Source organism: Barbus barbus (assembly GCF_936440315.1).
Source record: "Barbus barbus genome assembly, chromosome: 8".
NCBI lineage: Eukaryota > Metazoa > Chordata > Actinopteri > Cypriniformes > Cyprinidae > Barbus > Barbus barbus.
The window spans coordinates 10,259,819-10,273,748 of NC_136736.1; the positions used below are offsets into that span (position 1 = coordinate 10,259,819).

At 38.2% G+C, this 13,930-nt stretch overlaps 1 protein-coding gene across 2 annotated transcripts; it reads right to left on the reverse strand.

Moving 5' to 3' along the window:
* Window positions 1-568: 568 nt before the first annotated feature.
* LOC306873588 (coiled-coil domain-containing protein 149-B-like) lies at window positions 569-13,922 on the reverse strand. 2 transcript variants are annotated; one of them, XM_079422999.1, is made up of 13 exons: window positions 13,737-13,922; window positions 9,904-10,065; window positions 9,772-9,810; window positions 9,483-9,590; window positions 9,235-9,351; window positions 8,896-9,068; window positions 7,533-7,605; window positions 7,344-7,428; window positions 7,080-7,227; window positions 6,157-6,233; window positions 5,888-5,920; window positions 5,647-5,733; window positions 569-2,088 (listed from the first exon to the last, which is right to left on the reverse strand). In XM_079422999.1, exons 1-13 carry the CDS (start codon window positions 13,785-13,787, stop codon window positions 1,526-1,528), a joined length of 1,716 nt encoding a protein of 571 aa, XP_079279125.1. In that variant the 5' UTR covers window positions 13,788-13,922; the 3' UTR covers window positions 569-1,525. The 2 variants fall into 2 exon arrangements, with proteins under 2 accessions (XP_079279125.1, XP_079279126.1); XM_079423000.1 differs by lacking the exon at window positions 5,888-5,920.
* Between the last annotated feature and the right edge of the window lie 8 nt (window positions 13,923-13,930).

Genomic DNA, 13,930 nt, shown 5'->3' on the forward strand with positions numbered 1-13,930 from the left:
TATTAACTTGCCAATTTTATTTTTGTTATTGAACAGGCACTCTGAATAGACACAAAAATTAAAAATATTAAGAACATAATAGTTAACAAACCACAGTTCAAGCATTACATCGGACTAGGCCTTGCATCAAACCTATTGAGTATTTTATTCCAACATTTTAAATATTGTATTGATCAAACACAGCAAGTTTTAAGAAACTGTATCACTGCTTCGATACATTTAAGTTTTTCCAGAGTATTACTGCTCACCTGACCTTCTTTTAAAGGAATAGTTCAATCAAAAATGAAAATTTGCTTAACATTTACTCACCCTTAGACAATTACTTCTGGCCAAAAACCATGATCCATAATAATGCTTCCTCCATTGTTCAGAACTTATTTTGCTTGTAAACAGTGCTTAATCTGCATATCTCTCTCCTGATTCAGTCGAGACGATGTTTTTACTGAAGAAAGCAATATTATGGGTAGATGACTCATATTTTAGCTGGAAGCAATGGTTTGAAGTTAAAAACCTCTTGATGGATTTATTACAATATTTTTGCTTCAGAAGACTTATGAACTGGATGTTTGTAATGGCAAATGTTACTTTTTATTTCAATGACTTGAGGACATATACAACAAGGTAATCCTACCATCATTCTAAATATTTTTTGGTGCACCCAACAGGTCAAGTCAATGCAAACCAAATAAACTTGCAGTAATAATTCAATAATATAGCAGCAGAGGGTCAAACTAAATGGCTGGTGTATTTCAATGCAGTGCTTTTGTACATAATTAAATATAATTTAAGCTTTCAAGCTGATGATTGTTCCCATTTTAATTTTACACTATATTACAGTGTAATATTAGGTGTTCTACAGAGAATGATTTTACACCAACCTTTACAGATCAAACACTTACAATCATCAAGATCACAAATTATAATAAATAAGACCAATATGACAGGAAATAAATATACACTGACTCTGTAAGGAACAAATCATAACATTCAGTGTTATAAGAAAAGAACTAAGAAAAGAGAACCTTTAGCTTTTGCATGTGGAACGCATGGAGAATGCTTTTGCATGGAGAAAGAAAAAAAAAAAAAAAAATCACAAGAAGGTTAAACTGAAAATTACAATTGTCATGTTTTGTCCACAAAATACACCAGATGCAATTACAAAGGTATTTAAATTAGTCAAAATACATAAAGATGTGTCTTTAAAATGACTAAAAAATAAACTTGCTGGTTTAGTGTCATCATAGTGGCGTCACATCTACGGATTCATTTGAGATTCTTGATGATCTGTCGTCAGGTATTGAACCATAAAATTGTTGATTTTAATATTCAGCTTGCTGGTTTTACCAGCTTGCCTCATTGTCAACTTTTTAGTTTGCGTTTAGCTTAATTGGAATAATGAACTGGTTTCATTTGGACATTCAAATGTTCTTGTTTTTATTCTTTATCATACAGTTCTGAATCAGAACACTTTAAATGAATGGAGGTTTTTATGAATTTCTCTCACAGTTTTTAACATCATGAAGGTTCATTCCTGGTGTGATGAGGTTTGAGCAGAAGAACTTGTGTTTAGGGTAGCATTCTCTGTTTCTTCTTCGACTGATCGCTCTGTTTGCTGTTCCGGTGTATATGACTCAGATCCAGAACTGCTAAAGGTCTCTAATGCCACAGGCCGACTGTCCTCTAATGCACCTTGACTATCAAAGTCCTCCTCAGAATGAACATCAGGAACTTCATTCTCCACATCAGCCTCTTCTTCCGAACCTTTCAAAGATGCTTCTGTGTTCAAAGACTGACATCCACGGCTCGTGAGATCTTCATTATGTTGTTCTGATCCCCTCTCAGGAGGACACACAGGCTTCTCAGAGTCACAACAAGCAAGGGTTTTACACTGTGTGCTCTCTACAGGCTGGATACTTTCTGCTGGATTACTGAATTGTGGCGTTTGTGAGACTGAATATGTGCGGTTGAAATAATCACTCTCTTGGTTCAACTCGCCTGCCATGGCTTGACACTCATCTGAGGTGAAATCTGTGCTGAGTCCAGTGTCTTCTGTCACCTCTTCTCCAGTAACAATCTCCTCATCTCCTGCTGGAAAGAATTGACACTTTTGTTATTATTTTTTATTTAAAACTGTAGATGATGAGATTTTCAAAGGCTTTGCAATTTGACGTTGAGGAATGTTGTTTTTAAAGTATTCCACAATCTTTTTACGCACTCTTTCACAGATTGGAGAGCCTCTGCCCATCTTTACTTCTGAGAGACTCTGCCTCTCTAAGACTTCCCTTTCATGTTACAGACCTGATGTTAATTAACTTAATTAGTTGCTAGATGTTCTCCCAGCTGAATCTTTTCAAAATATCTTGCTTTTTCAGCCCTTTGTTGCCCCCGTGCCAACTTTTTTGAGAACTGTAGCAGGCATCAAATTTGAAATGAGCTCATTTAGTGGATAAAAGTGTAAAATCTCTCCACTTAAACATTTGTTATGTTCTCTATGTTCTATTGTGAATAAAATATTGGCTCTTGTGATTTGAAAGTCTTTTAATTTTCATTCTATTCAAATTTAAAAATGTCCCAAAATTTCCAGAATTTGGGTTGTATAAACAAATGAAGTCTCCCCCTCCCCCATTGTTTTCAGTGAAAGGAGGTGATTTACCTTCTGAAAATGTTTTCAGAAGTTAACCAAAATATAATATGAGCGGTTTTACTCCTATGATGTTTTCCATTTTTAGATCATGTTCCCAAAATATGCATTTGAAAATGTTTTTTTGTGATTCTGCAATTTTCTGAAATGTGGATGTGTAACTACAACAATTCTGAGTTATGTATTTGATATTCCTCCGAATGTTACTGGTATGCAGTAGTAGCTTTGGATGTCTACTATGAATGTTAGCAGCACACGGATTAATGTTCCCTGTCGATACTTAACTCGTACTGCATCGCTAGACGCTATGGGGAAAACTCCTTTTTCTCAGAGGACTGAAGACTTTTTCAATCACGCAGTGTGACTGCACGGCCATTGGTTCGTGCAGTAATACAAAACAAATGGGGGCAAAGCCTGCCAGAGCCCGCCAAAAGGGGCGGGGTCATCTGGCTATATAAGCGGGCGCTGTTGGATAAGGGCCACGCCCCTTCCACGCTCAGAGTCTACGTGGCAGCTATAGCAGCTTCTCACGCTCCTATAGCCGGACAGTCGTTGGGCCGGAACAACCTGGTTGTCCGTTTCCTGGGGGGATCTAGGAGGCTCCATCCGCCCCGACCCCTCACAGTCCCTGCATGGGACCTGCCCACAGTCCTGACAGCCCTGAAGGGCCCTCCTTTTGAGCCACTACAATCTGCAAGCTTAAAAACAGTGTCGCTCAAGACCGCTCTGCTACTAGCGCTAGCATCGGTGAAGCGAGTAGGTGACTTGCAGGCTCTCGATGGCTAGTTGACGCTATCGCACTGGCATACTCCTCCCTGGACCTCCAGAGCCCCATTGGAGCGAGAGCCCATTCCACTAGAGGCGTGGCCTCTTCTTGGGCATGGTCTAGTGGTGTGTCCATGGCAGACATTTGTGCGGCGGCCGGCTGGGCCTCGCCGTCCACATTTGCCAGGTTCTATAACTTGGATGTCCTTACAGGCTCGGGTTCTCTCTGCGTAAAGGGCGCACACCTCTCTTGGGCGGTCCCCTCAGGCATTGCCTGATTCTCCAAGTACGCTCTTGGCCCCATCCCTGGTGCTGAGGCTGTACTTATGACCATAGAAACCATGTCTAGAATGGACCGACCTCTAGGAGTTCGGTCCTCATGCCTCCTGCAGGACTCTTCCTGCTCATAATTGATCCCTCTGAGCTTTATTGCTCAAAGCCAGTTTATGTTGTCGTTTCTCTTCATGGCATGGCGGGATTGTATTTGTTCCCCATAGCGTCTAGCGACACAGTACGAGTGAAGTATCGATAGGGAACGTATTCGGTTACTAACGTAACCGAGGTTCCCTTAGATATGGGAACGAGTACTGCGTACTATGCCATGCAGCTGCACGACTCAGGTCGTCGCTTCAGTCGAATTGGCCTGTTTTCCTATGGTGAAGCGCCCGCTTATATAGCCAGATGACCCCGCCCCTTTTGGCGGGCTCTGGCAGGCTTTGCCGCCATAGGCTCGTGCAGTACCGCTGACGAGCCATTGGTTCGTTTTGTATTACTGCACGAACCAATGGCAGTGCAGTCACACTGCGCGATTGAAAAAGTCTTCAGTCCTCGGAGAAAAAGGAGTTTTCCCCATAGCGTCTAGCAATGCAGTACTCGTTCCCGTATCTAAGGGAACCGAGGTTACGTTAGTAAACGAGTACGTTTTTGGGTATATACAATGAAAAAAACATTGGTGTAGAAACAGTTTTCCATCAGAATTTGCTAGTCACAAATATAATATCACAAACAAATCCAAAGAAACAGCAAGTGGCAATGAATTAAATGTGAAATTTTGAGGTAGAAAAGCTCTGTGTTTGTCTGACAGCAAAAACATGGCAAATGTGAAAAAACGTAAGTAGAAGAATGTTAATATTAGATCTAACAACTGAATCTGTATTTAGGAAAAGTGCCAGGAGGAGATCCTATGTGGAGATTAATAGGAACAGTTGACTCACATGGAGGACATGGCCATCCATGTTTTTTTTGGTTGTTCATTCAATTTTTTATATTCAACCGCAAAGTTGTGTGTCGCTGTATGCATGTACTGATACTACTAATTCGGAGAAAAAAGCTCTTTAAAATTATGGTGTTGAATTTAATGTGGTGACATTTAAAACCATTTAACAATGTAGCATTTTCTTTCACTTGAATGTAAGAATTTTGTAAGGAATTTTTTTAGAATTATGCGTGCAAGCTTTATTGTGTAATTCAGTAGTAAAATACAGAAATGTTATTATCTTATTAATATTACTGAAAAGAGAATGTCATATCAAAAGTATTGAATAATGTGTTAAAGTAGCATAGACTGTGGGTTCATCGTGAGTTCACATGGTAGTTCATTGTGAGTTTACATGATGCCAGGTGCAGAAAGCAAGGGAAGGCCACCAGACATCAAAGAGGATGAAATGACCTCCAGACAAGGGGAGGCCATATAATTTTAAAAAGGGAGATTCAGCAATATTCCACCATTAGATAACGGATCAAAAGGCATGCAAAATATTGGTGGCGAGCCAAAAAAGATATGGCAAGAAAGAACCAAGGTCAATACATTGTCAATACATTGTCAGAGTGTATAAAATGGAGCATCTGAACAAACAAAGACCAGAGAGACAGTGGATGTGGCGGCTTCTCTCTCGGCTTTGTTACTTTGTAATAAAGTCTTCCTTTGACACCGGAAACTCTGCTGTTTGAGCCTTTCTTGCTGCACTGACTGCGATCCAGACCAGCAACAACCGCGGCGGGCCACAACAGCTTCTTCACTTGTCTTTGAATTAAATGTTTTGAGCTTATGCACCTAAGTATTTTCCATATGCAAACTTAGGGTTAGGTCAGGGTCTATGATTATTACAAAATTAATCATAACTATAAATTAAAGAAAAACATTTGGATTTGTGCCTGTAATGTTTAAAGAAGTCATGAGACACAAAAGTGTACTGTATAGATGTAAACTGCCAATTAGTGTTCACTAGGTAGTAACTTACCCATTAACTCTGGTGTCAGATGGACTGACTGTTCTGTGGTGGACTGGACATGCTGAGAGTCACTCAGGACAATTACAGCTTTCCTTCCTGTAAAAAAGTTCAAGTCAATAAATACACAACTATAACAACAAATGAAAGTTATCTTGTCAAGTTAACAACAAGGGTAACAGAGGTAGAATTGGTTTGAAAAAAGTGCAGAAAGGTATAAAAGGCAAAAAACTATATTGAATAAAAAACATACTCCCTAGTCCGAGAGACACATTGTAGGTGATGCCTCCAGAGAGGGTGAGAAGAAAGTAGAGAAGAAAGAGTGAAAAGCAGAAATGGGAAAGCAATTGAAAGTGATTTAAAAAAACTGAAATAAAGCAAGATAATATATATTATGTTACAAAGAAACACCCATTACACAAATGTAAAGTGTATTAGAGCAAACATTAAAACACCAAACTATCATTAAATAGTGGAAATTAAGAAAAAAAAGCAACTGCATAGAATGGACATGATGTTTACCTGGCAGACTCCACAACCCAGACACCTCTAATGTTTTCAACTTTCTTTCAAGTTCTGCAACCCGGTTACCCAGGATCCTGTTTAAATATATGCAAACCAACAGCTACATTTCACTTTTTATCACTATTCAGTATGGAAGGATATTCCGGACAATTTTCAAAAGGAATTGCAAATTGTATTTTCAATTGCGTTTTCCATATCTGGACACATAAATTGTGACATAGTCCAAACGCAATTGCAAATCTTGCATTACCGTTTGCATTTTCGCTTTCGCCAAATTTCAAATGAAAAAGAAAAGTCAATTTGCAACTGTATTTCCTGTATCTGACGATTTATGAGCCTGTCATATTTAAATAGCAATATTAATTACCTTGTCTGCTTTTTCACTCTCTCTGCACTGTGCATGTAACCTGCCAAAACTCAAATGGAATCGCATTTCCTTTCGAAAATTGTCTGGAATATTCTTCCATAATTTTGTACAAATAAGAATGCTATGGCTTAATTTGAATCTTGGCAGGATTATTATAATTAACAAAAAACAATAAAAACACTTTTGTTAATTTAAATAAAGCCATAATAAGATAAAATACATAAAATAACATAAAAAAACTAAAGAATGTTAAATGTTGCCTTAATAAATGAAATAAACAAAACTAAATTAAGCCGAAGCACTAAAACTGAAATAATAAAAATATATTAAACCTAAATAGTAACATATACAAAAATACACTGATAAAAATAAAATGCACATTTTACAACAAACTGAATTTAAAAATGAAAACTGAAAATATAAAAATAATATCTACTCCAGAATATTAATAAAAACTATAATAGTACATAAATAAACCATTCGAAAGTAACACTGTATCTTGGGTGCTTTCCAGCACAGACAATGAGATGACAGTTGTCACGATGTAACATACTTGTTGGTTTGCCGTTGATGCTGAATGACCATGTTCTTCTCATGGATGGTCTCCAGCAGAGCAGTGGCCAGCGACTTCAGGTCACCGATGGACTGTGAAGTGACCGGGAGACTGCAGCCATTCTCCTCTGACAGCAACAGCTCTTGTACTTGAAACATATTAGCTTCTGTGTATTTTTCTTTCAAAGAATTGTATATTAAAGAAGAATACTGATAAAGAACTCAATTGTTACTGTCTGGATTCTGTAGAAGTCTTGTGTGGTACCTTGTTTAGCAGAGAGGACTCCTGTCAGAGCACTGCTGTTGGACTTGCCATAGACTTTACAGTTCTTCTTGCTTTCCAAAGCACTCTGAAATAAAACACATTAGCATATGCCAACAATGAACTTATACATAACTAAAGTGAATAAATATTTTGTGTACATATAAATTTGGTTGTATGTGTAATAAATACCTTGTACTTCATGACGTTTGATTTGAGGAGGCTGACCTCCTCCTGAAGCTGCATCAGCCGCTCATGCAGATATCTTAAAAAAATATATATATATTTTGAAGACTTTAATATGACATACAGATAACCCACAAAATGACTAGATAAATATCACTATTGATAATATTTAGGCACCAACAAAACCAACTGGATATGTTAAAACGGCCATATCAATGCCTGTAATGCCCCCACCAGACCAGCAGAAGTCAGTCTCACCACAAACCTGATCATGTTCCTAGAGTCACATATGCTTTCGTATAAATATATCTATTAATCATGTAAATAATCAAAATGCCTTTCATTAGTCATGTCACTGGCGTTTTCTCCCTGCCTGTTACATTGAAAATATACTGCCTGTCATGGAAAACCAATTCTAAAGTTATTTGATGTCAGTTAGTTGCTAATGCATCATTTATCATTTTATCCTAGTTTAAGTACTAAAATAATAACTAAAACCAAAATAAAAAATAATAACAACTATATAGACATATTTTACTTTTGTTAACAAAATTGACTTTGATATATCTGTTTGATATTATTTATCTGTTATTTTGTACAGTAAGCACTGTTAACATTATTAATCATTTATTCATATAATTATTTATTTGGTTGTTTGGTTATTTATTTATTATTTTTCCACTTTCTTTTAATTTAAGGTTGTGGAACAGGGTGGGGAAGGAAAAAACATAATTATGTAATTGTTTGAATTTTTTTCCTTAACATGTTTGAAAAATCAATAAAAAAAGTGCAAAAAAAAAAAACAACTAAAAACTATATAGACGTATTTAAAAAAAAATGACAAACACAACAAAATTACTAAAGCTTTACATTTAAAATCAAAACAGAACATCAAAATATTAACAAAACTATAATAGCATTATACATCTAAAATATCAGTTATTTTGGAATCAGAATGTGATTTATGTGTACTAAAATAATAAATCTCTGCATGTGTTAATTAGTGTGTGTTTGTGTACTTGTTTATGCTACATTGTAGGGACCAAATCTCCCCAAAGGATAGTAAAACCTGAAATTTTTGACATTGTAGGGACCGGCCAGCAGTCCAGACGAGAGAAAATATGATTACAAATAGTAAATTATGTTTATCTGAAAGTGTAACAATGTAAACTTTAAGGGTTCTGTAAAGGGTAGGTTTAGGATTATGAGGATAGAAAATATTGTTTGATCAGTATAAAAGTAATAGAAGTCTATGGAAAGTCCCCACAATTCACAAAAACAAACGTGTGTGTGTGTGTTTACCTCCTGCTACCGCAGCAGTAGATGCTAAATGTGTAGGTGTGTAGATCCTGAACATGGTAACACTGACCTGTTCTCCATACACAGAGCATCTATATCAAGAATGCGATTCTCGTGGCTTCCCAAGATGTGGTTAATTTCCAGGTTTAGTCTGTGAGCTTTCTCCTGATAGACATTACGCTCTGCTCTCACGTCCTGTAATTCATCCGTGGCTGCCTTTAAGCTTTGTTCCAGTGCTTCATTCTGCAACACCATAGGGTCATGACACAGGACAGATATTGCTTTTTTACTAAACTATTGTCTCAGTGTTTTGTTTTTCTATGACACCAGTGTCTACAGAAACTGTGAGACATGACACACAGTGATATTCTTGAGAACTAAATTGTGTGGAACGCCAAGAGCAATGCACCTGTTCTCGAGCTCTTTCTAACTGCTGAACGAGATCTTCTCTCTCATGGGCTGGAAAGTGACGAGTCCCCACCTCTTCGTCCCCTAGACGCTGCTTTGCGATGGTCATCCTCAGTAGCTGTGTGATGCAGATATACCATAATATATAAACTGTGATCAATGTGGTTGATTACACATTTGACCTTGCAAACATCTGCATGGGACTGAGTCATGCAAAGTGATCACCTCTGTGCAGAGTGGAACCCATACCTTGTTATCACCCTGCACCTCCGCTAAACGTTGCTTCAGTTCTTTCATCTCCTCGCTCAGCTGTTTGTTCTGTTCTCGTGAGTTTCTCAATAACTGGGCCAGATTGACCTGTGGCAAGTTAAACACAATGAACAATGACCAAATGATCATCAGGAGTACTGGGTTGAGTACTTCACAAACTACACATTTGTTAACACACATTTAGAACTCAGATCTGTAGTTTTAAACATACATTATATAACAGAGTATAGTTAAGCATATTTAACTATACTGATAAGCACAGACATACTTGGTTTCTTTTTTCAGGAGGCAGAGAAGGGTCGCCATCCTATTAAAGAAAAAAAATATATTTCTTTATTATAATAACAATACCTCATACTTCTACGTGGGTGTTTAATTTGTTTAGAATAGAAATACATACTATAAGCTCTCTGTACTTTTTCTTGAGCCCTTGGTGGCGTTCACGGAGCTGGTTTGCCATCAGTTTAAACTGATCCCTTTCCTGCTGGCAGGTGTCCAGTTCTTTTGATAAGATCAGCAGTGCCTCCTTCTTACTCTCCAGTTTTCTCTTGCATACCAGGAACTAGGCACACAAAGAAAACAACAGGGTTGTTAATGTTTCAATTCAACACATTAGTCACCACTGCCAGAAGAGGCAATGATCAAAGTGGGTTCTTGCAGCATTGTTTTTCAGCAAAATCACCTAAGCTTTTTCCACCATGGCCTCCGACTCATAAGTCTCGGTTACACTTTATGTTAAGGTGTCCTTGTTACAGTGTAATTACACATTTAAGTACTGGGTAATATTAAATAACTACATGTACTTACTACACTTATACGTACTTACAGCGCGGATTTCGAATGCCATTTCCCAGCATCCATCTGGCTAATCTCCTCTCTCTACCCAACAAAACGGACGAACTCCTTCTGCTTTCCCAGTTAAACAAGGACTTTTCAAACTCTGCTGCTCTGTGTTTCACGGAAACCTGGCTGAATGGCGCAATTCCAGACAGCGCATTACATCTGCCTAATTTCCAGCTGATCAGAGCAGATCGCGACGCAGAATCAATGGGGAAATTGTGCGGCGGCGGGACATGCTTCTACATCAATGAGAGGTGGTGTACAGATGTAACTGTGTTAAAGAAGATGTGCTGTTCAGATCTAGAAATGCTTTGCATCAACTGTAAACCTTTCTACTCGCCGTGGGAGTTCTGCTCATTCATTCTCGTGAGTGTCTACATTTCACCGCAAGCGCACGTGAGATCAGCTTTACAGAAATTCGCTGATGAGATCACAGACACAGAACAACAACACACGGACTCTGTTTTAATCATTCTTGGGGACTTTAATAAAGCAAATCTCTCCTGTGAACTGCCAAAATACAGACAGCATGTTACATGTCCCACCAGAGACAGTAATATACTGGATCACTGTTACACAGCAATAAAAGATGCATAGCACTCTGTCCCACAGGCAGCTTTAGGACTCTCTGATCACTGTTTGGTTCATCTCATACCGATCTACAGGCAGAAACTGAAATCAGTTAAACCTGTATTAAGGACTGTAAAGAGATGGACTAATGAGACAGAGTGGGTTTTACAAGCCTGTCTCGACCTTACTGATTGGACTGTTTTTGAAGCTGCTGCAAACGATCTGGACGAGCTAACAGAGACTGTAACATCTTATATCAGTTTCTGTGAGGATATGTGCATTCCTACCAAGACTCCTCTAATTTACAACAACGACAAACCATGGTTCACTGCTAAACTCAGACAGCTCCGTCAGGCCAAAGAAGATGCTTGCAGGAATGGGGACAGAGTCTTGTATAAACAGGCCAAATACAGACTGGAAAAGGAGATCAGAGTGGCAAAGAGGAATTATTCTGATAAGCTAAGGATCCAATTCTCTTCCAGTGACACGGCTTCAGTGTGGAAAAGTCTGAAAGACATCACCAATTACAAGACACCATCCCCCAGCACTGTGGAGAATCAACAACTGGCAGACGATCTGAATGAGTTCTACTGCAGTTTTGAAAAAGCACTGGAGCCCCTCAGGGCTGCATTCTCTCCCCACTGCTCTTCTCCCTCTACACCAATGACTGCACATCTAAAGACCCCTCTGTCAAGCTCCTGAAGTTTGCAGATGACACCACACTGATCGGCCTCATTCAGGATGGTGACGAGTCTGCCTACAGACAGGAGGTTAAGGAGCTGGCTGTCTGGTGCAGTCTTAACAACCTGGAGCTCAACACGCTCAAAACAGTGGAGATGATCATGGACTTCAGGAGAAACCCCCCTGCTCTCCCCCACTCACCATCACGAACAGCACTGTGACTGCAGTGGAGTCATTTAGATTCCTGGGCACCACAATTTATCAGGGGCTGAAGTGGGATATTCACATTGACTCCATTGTGAAAAAGGCCCAGCAGAGGTTGTACTTTCTTCGCCAGCTGCGGAAGTTCAACCTGCCACAGGAGCTGCTGAAACAGTTCTATTCCGCCATCCTTGAATCCGTCCTCTGCACTTCTATATCTGTCTGGTTCAGCTCAGCTACCAAATCTGACCTCAGAAGACTACAGAGGGTAGTCCGGACTGCTGAGCGAAACATTGGTACAACCCTCCCCCCTCTCCAAGAACTGTACTTATCCAGAGTGAGCAAAAGGGCTGGCAAAATCACTCTGGACCCCTCACATCCAGCACACTCGCTCTTTGAACTGTTACCGTCTGGTCGACGCTACAGAGCTCTGTACACCAGAACGACCAGACACAGGAACAGTTTCTTCTCTCAGGCAATCCATCTCATGAACATTTGAACTCTTAAAAATAATCATGAAACACACAACACTATCATACTTTTTACTTTTTATTTAATACTTATTACGTCATATTTGCACCTAACATACCTGTACATACTGAATTGTCTATTTTGTATATTGTGTTTCTGCTATTTTGCATATTGTCCATTTTGTATATTTGTACATTATTCTTTTACTATCTGTGTCCTCTCCTGTTGCTGTCATTCTGTCGCACTGTGGAGCTATTGTCACTAAAACAAATTCCTTGTATGTGTAAACATACCTGGCAATAAAGCTAATTCTGATTCTGATATGGTTAGGTTTAGGATTAGGGCTTGGTTTAGGGTTACTTGCATGTAATTATGCATAATTAATTATTATATATTAAGTACATGTAACGTGTAACAACGACATCTTAAAGTGTAACCAACGTCTCTTCGAAGATAATATTTACATTTTTCCCCTGTAAGTGAAAATATTTATATTGGGAATTTTGCTAAAATGCTGAGAAGTTTCTGCATTTGAGAACCCATAACGTACTCCTTTAATTTATTCGCTTTCGTTATTCCAGATGTTCTACGAACTGTGTGTTCTGTATGTTAATAAAACATTAGCTGCAGGCCAATAATATGAAATATGATTTCAATTTACATTAATTCTACATCTTGATTTTAGTGGTTTTAGCCTTTTACTGAAGTTAAATTATGTATTATTATTATTATTATTAACAGTACATGTTATTATTATTACAGAATTAAGACATCATGCAGCCACCTTGGAAGTTTGTTAAAGGTCACTAATGACCCCTGTTGAGAACAACTGATATAAAGAACTAAATCATACTTTTAAATTAATATAACCTTTGAAAAGGTCAACCAAACCTTTGAACTTTCTAAATCTGTCAATGCACTTGAGAAGGGGTATTAAAGTTAAATTAAAATTATCAATATAAGTACATTTATTCAAAAGATTATGTAAACACACATTCAAAGTCCACAGGGCCCTGTTATTTAGTTGTTATGGGTTTAAAAGTTCCCTAAATGAAAACATACATGCACACATACATGGCATGCTATAATACTACACTACTGTATTTTAAAATCATTATTTTTTTAATTATTTAAATTGCAGGTCCAAGCTGTTCATGGATCTTGACGTAAAAGGGTGAAGATTTAGGTTAATCATGTCGTGTCAGACCTTCTGCGCTTTATTTATTATGATGCTAGGCATTTAAAGATGTAATAAGAACCATGTCACCTTTACTATTCGATAAGAACAAGCGGTCTCCAGAAAATGACAACACAAGAGGATTTCACGTCTCTGTAAATCAGCAAAATAATCTGATCGTATTTAGAAAACCATACCCTTAAACTTTACACACGTCACTTGGATAAATTCATCGATGTATGATTCATAGAGTGCAGATGAGCGCGAGGCATCAATATGTCTGCGTTTCTTACCTCGTTCACCAGACCCTGCCAATCACTTTCGCTTCTTCTGGAAGGATTCATTTTCGGTCCGAGAATATTCTTCTAAAAAAATCTATCAATTACAAAAACTGCCAAGTCGTAAGCGACGAGGATGAGAAGATTACATGCTTCAGCTTTCATCAACATCTCGAGGGCTACATCATTTCCGGCTGGGATGATGGCCA

Coding starts and splice junctions, on each gene's coding strand:
- LOC306873588 (XM_079422999.1), bottom strand. CDS start 13,787: ATGAATCCTTCCAGAAGAAGCGAAAGTGATTGGCAGGGTCTGGTGAAC. Junction 9,352..9,482: donor AGGTGCAGGGTGATAACAAG/GTATGGGTTCCA, acceptor TGCATCACACAG/CTACTGAGGATGACCATCGC. Junction 7,606..8,895: donor GCTCTGTGTATGGAGAACAG/GTCAGTGTTACC, acceptor TATTTTTTTAAG/ATATCTGCATGAGCGGCTGA.